The sequence below is a fragment of the Camelina sativa genome, chromosome 7 (genome assembly GCF_030686135.1).
Source record: "Camelina sativa cultivar CO46 ecotype springtype chromosome 7, ASM3068613v1".
Taxonomy (NCBI): domain Eukaryota; kingdom Viridiplantae; phylum Streptophyta; class Magnoliopsida; order Brassicales; family Brassicaceae; genus Camelina; species Camelina sativa.
In genome coordinates, this window is record NC_141886.1 from 22,784,631 (window position 1) to 22,789,722 (window position 5,092).

Here is a 5,092-nt window from a genome sequence, read left to right on the forward strand (position 1 = left end):
CATTCGTATCTTTTGAAATTTATATATATTTGTCTGTTTGAACTGTTTTCATTTTTTTTGTCATGTCACAAAATCATCTAAAATTTCAATCTCAACGATTTATACATTTTTCTAAATTATTTTCTACCATTCATTCTTTTAAAAGTCAAATTCCTCTAATTCTTGATTTAACAAAAGATTTTTAGAATCATGAATCTAATTTCCATCTTTTAGTTAATTTTAAATATAAAAGTTTAATAAAAATACATAGAGTGTTTTTCCAAGATTTAGATGGATTACATAGTGAGTTTTTGGATTTGACTTTTCAATATATTTAAACCCGATCCGAATAAATGCCACCAAAAGTTGTGTTTTTTTCAATCGTACCTTTTGGATAAATTTTTTTAAAAATCTGTAAAAAAATTAAATTGTATCTTTTACAAAAAGTTGTGATTGTTCATTGTAACGATTTTTTGTAAAGTTGCAACTATTTATTGTAGAGTTGTGTTTATTCGAATATTCATATCTTTTGAAATCTATTTGTTTGAACTGTTTTCATTTTTTTGCCATGACACAAAATAATATAAAATTTGAATATCAACAGTTTTTACAACTTTCAAAATTATTTTCTAGCATTCATTCTTTTAAAAGTAAAGAAACTCTTCAAATTTTTGATTTAACAAAAGATTTTTGGAATGATGAATCAAATTTACAACATTTAGTTAATTTTAAATATAAAAATTTAATGTCTATATATAATAGCAATCCAAATAAATGCCATCAAAAGTTGTGTTTTTTTAATCTTACCTTTTGGATATTTTTTAAAAAAATCTGTAGAAAAATTAAATTGTGTGTTTTACAAAAAGCTGTGATTGTTCATTGTAACGGTTTTTTGTAAAGTTGCAACTGCTCACTGTAAAGTTGTGTTTATTCGAATATTCATATGTTTTGAAATCTAGATATATTTATCTTTTTGAACTGTTTTCATTTTTTTGCCATAACACAAAATAATATAAAATTCTAATATCAACAGTTTTTACAGCTTTCTAAATTATTCTCTGGCATTCATTCTTTTAAAAGTAAAAATATTCCTCCAATTCTTGATTTAACAAAAGATTTTTGGAATGACGAATCTAATTTATAACTTTTAGTTAATTTTAAATATAAAAATTTTATGAAAATACCTAGAGTTTTTTTTTTCAAGAGTTAGATGGATTATATAGTGAGTTTTTGAATTTGACTTCTCAACATGATAAGAAAGATGTCTTTTATTTAAAAGCAGTTTATATGGGTTATTAAGTGAAATCAAGTGCAGACACAATATTTGCGATTTTTCGTAATACCTTTTCATAACTTTTTTTTTTTAATTCAAACGGTTGTATATGTTCATTGTAAAGTTACGTCTTTTCACTATATTTTATTTATATCTTTTAATCACGACTTTTCGGTCTAATAGATGTGTCTATTTAAATAGTCATATCTTTTGAAGTCTCTTTATATTTGTCTCTTCATCAGTAACTAACAAGTTCGTTGAAACAAAATTTCTATTTTATGTTGAATCTAAATAATTAAATATTAATATCTAATATTTAACGTGATTCTATAATCTAACTAAAATTTTAGAAATGATTATAGCGATAGAGAAATTTAATACAACTTAATATAGAATTTACAGTTGCGTCTGTTTTTATCGTAAGTTTTTGTTCAAAAAATAGTTTAATATTTAAAAATAAGAATAACAATCTGAATAAATATAAACAACATTTACGACTTTTCTTGGTATTTTTTTGTAAGAAAATTGTTTTTATTCCTTTTTTTTTAACTCAAACAGTTGTATCTTTTCATTTTAGACTTATGTCTTTTTACTATATTTTATTCATATTTTTTCAACACAACTTTTAGTTCTAATAGGTGTGTCTATTTAAATAGTCATGTTTTTTGAACTTTCTATATATTTGTATTTTCATTAATAACTAACAAATCATTGTTCGTTGAAACAAATTTTTCGTGTTATGTTAAATCTAAATAATTTGAATATTAATATCTAATATTCAACGTTATTCTATAATCTAACTAAAATTTTAGAAATAATTATAGCAATATAGAAATTTAATAAAACTGAATATAGAATTTTTGCGTTACGTCTATTTATCTTAACTTTTTGTTAAAAACTAATTTAATATTCAAATTTTATATTATTTTTTTTAATTATAATTATTTAATAAAAAATTATATTTACTCATTACAACCATTAGTTCAATATTCTCAGATAGGATCACTTTGTCATAATGATTTTTTAATTGTAGCTTTACCATAATTTTTCATAAAAAATTATATTTATAATACTTTAAACAATATTTTTTTTGCAAAGTTGCGTCTATTCTACATATTATTTTTTATTACAAGTTTTCATTTTGATGGTTGTGTTTTTAAGTAACAGTTTATGTTTAATTTATGTATTCAAACTATTTTATTATATTCAAATAATTTCATAATTTATAATTTTAAACTTTTAAATTTTATTTACTTTTTTCTAAAATAATTTCTCGCGACATCGTGGAGGTGTGAGTCCGAGTAATAATAACGAAAAGAAAATATATGATTCAAAAGCTTGAATTAAGGCTAGTTCTACCCACAAATCATATGGGCCGAATCAAAGCCTTCGTAGTATGAATCTTATGGACAAAGTTTTCTCTGCGTGTTTTGGTCAAATTCATTCGTCAACGTAGCTTTTACAAATTAAATTCAGTGTGAAGAGTGCAACGAAGGGACTCCAACCCGAAGCGGTTAGCTATTCTGCGGCATCATCTCAAAACGCGTCGCCAACTCTCTCTACCGTGTTTTTGATTGGAGTTTTGGTTTTGGGTTTCGCGTCTTGGGCGGTGCTACCCGTTTGGTGATATCTCTCTCTACGGCGACGTGTTTTTCTAATAACATTCGAGTTTTTTTGTTTCCTTCTCACCAAGAGAAAGAAAAGATCATCGAAGAAAAAAGAAATGGACTGGCCAGAAGAAGAAAAATGATTTGGTTAGTCGAAGAGTGATTTATTCGAAGTGATGATTTTTAGAAAAAAAAAAAAACAAATTAATAATAGGGCTATACGCAAATGTGTTATATAAAAAACTTTTATTTCATCAAAAGGTTCACAACGGCCAGAGAAACAGAGTATAGAAACGTCACTAACGTAACGTTACATCAGGAACTGAACAAACATTATTATTTAGCATAAATTAAAATTTAACGAGACAACAGACGTGAAATTATAGTATTAATAGTCGAGAGACTAACTTTATTATTTAGCATTAAACAAACCAGTTTCGGATATTCAATGGACGACCCGATCACCAACTCTTAGATACCATAGGAGTATCAACATGATCCAAGTAGAATCGAAGACAATGACCCTTCTCCACTCCTTGCATCTTAAATTGTCTGAGATCTTCTGTCTCTGGATCGTAATAGTAAACACAGATTGATATTTTGCCATCAATCTTGTGCAAATAGTTCTTCATTGAGAAAACAAGTTTTCCTGTTCTGGTGGTACCTCTGAAAAAATACGGCATAGGATCATCAAAAAGAGGGATCTCAATGCGGTTCCTTGACCAGGTTCCTGCGACTTCATTTCTAACCCATATGTTAAAGACTTTTTGATACAAGACTACGGTTAGGTTGATTAGGTCACCGGTTAGGACATTTTATTTAATTAGTTTTGGTGTTTTAGTTTATGAATTTGGTTTTCATAATTTCCATTCTACGTTAAAGTATTTACTATATTTTACTAAGGTTTTGATTAAGTTGTATCAAGGCCTACATAATGATGGTCTTTATTGATGAATGAGAAACCAAGCCCCAAGAATTAACTTTAATCTGTAAGAGAGAATTAGGGTTAAGAGGGAGCTAAGCTTTTACATCTTTCTTAATTCACAAGCAAGAAAAGAGGTTCATAACAATTTGGTATCAGAGCTTAGCTTATGAACCTCTTTTATGTTATGAATAAAAGATATATAAAAGACAAAATTGTTCCTGAAGCGGCCAAGAGGCCAAGAAAAGGGGGTTATGAATGGGATTCCCGTTATTTGATGGCGGCTCGTGCCTTCCCGAACGACTCGCTCTCCTGTGCGGAGTTATTTTGCAAAATTCATTTCGGCACGGGGAATCTCACCTCGGTCGACCGGATGAAGGAGAAAAACTCGGTCGTCGATGTTGCGAGGACGTATTTTGAAGTTTGCTATCTTCCGGATATTACTGTGTTTGGTCATTTTTCTTCAATATGTTGACTGAGTTGTTTTTTTTTTGGGTCGTAGCTTATTGCGACGATCAACCAGGCGATTTCCCGATACGACCGGGACATTCGCAAGTTAGAAGCTGCTGCTGCCAAGCGTCCTGATGCTTCTGTCGAGAGGGTGAAGCGGCTCGAAGGACAACTGGAGGAGGCTCTCCGTTCTAAACAGAAGCTGAATGATCAAGTTGCAAAACTTGAACACAGTCGTGATGAGCTGGTAGCTGAGAGGGATGAGTTTCGCATTCGGTTGGGGACTGCTGAGTCGTCGCGTGACAAGCTGAAGGTTGCGCTAGAGTCGAAGACGACGAGGCTGCGGGCTCGTCGAGATGAGTACGGCTTGTACATTAAGATGAGCTCTTATCGTCATCTTGCCAATCGTGCGCAAAGGTTCCTGACCAAGCACAAGAATTATATCGACGCGTTCGAAGCATCACGACATAAATTCTTGGAATACAACCAGGCTGTCGGGAATAAGCGCATGCTGGAGACACTCGTTACGGACGGGCAAATCTCGCTATTAGCTGATGGGGTCATCGAGAGGATTGAAGATGTGGCTGCCCAACTTAAGGCGGAGGTCGAATAGATCTTCATTCCCGATATCGCTAACGAAGATTTTGACATGCCGATGTGTTTCGAGACTCCCCCTCCGGAGGTACAATGGGTCAGGTCGCCGGGCTATAACGAAGTTTGTCGTGAATTTGAACTCGGGGCGTTTAGTGACGAGGAAGAGGCGACGGTGGCGCAGGATGAGACGACTGAGGCGCTGGAAGAGACGACCGAGGTGCAAAGCGACAATGCTGCCACCCAAGTAGAAGGGCAAGGTGAGCCAAT

At 31.6% G+C, this 5,092-nt stretch overlaps 1 protein-coding gene across 1 annotated transcript; it reads left to right on the forward strand.

Moving 5' to 3' along the window:
* The first annotated feature begins 4,058 nt into the window (after positions 1–4,058).
* On the forward strand, positions 4,059–4,844 carry LOC147941594 (uncharacterized). Its single transcript, XM_087458584.1, has 2 exons — positions 4,059–4,202; positions 4,284–4,844. The coding sequence occupies exons 1-2, from the start codon at positions 4,059–4,061 to the stop codon at positions 4,842–4,844; spliced, it is 705 nt and encodes a 234-aa protein (XP_087314710.1).
* Positions 4,845–5,092: the final 248 nt, after the last annotated feature.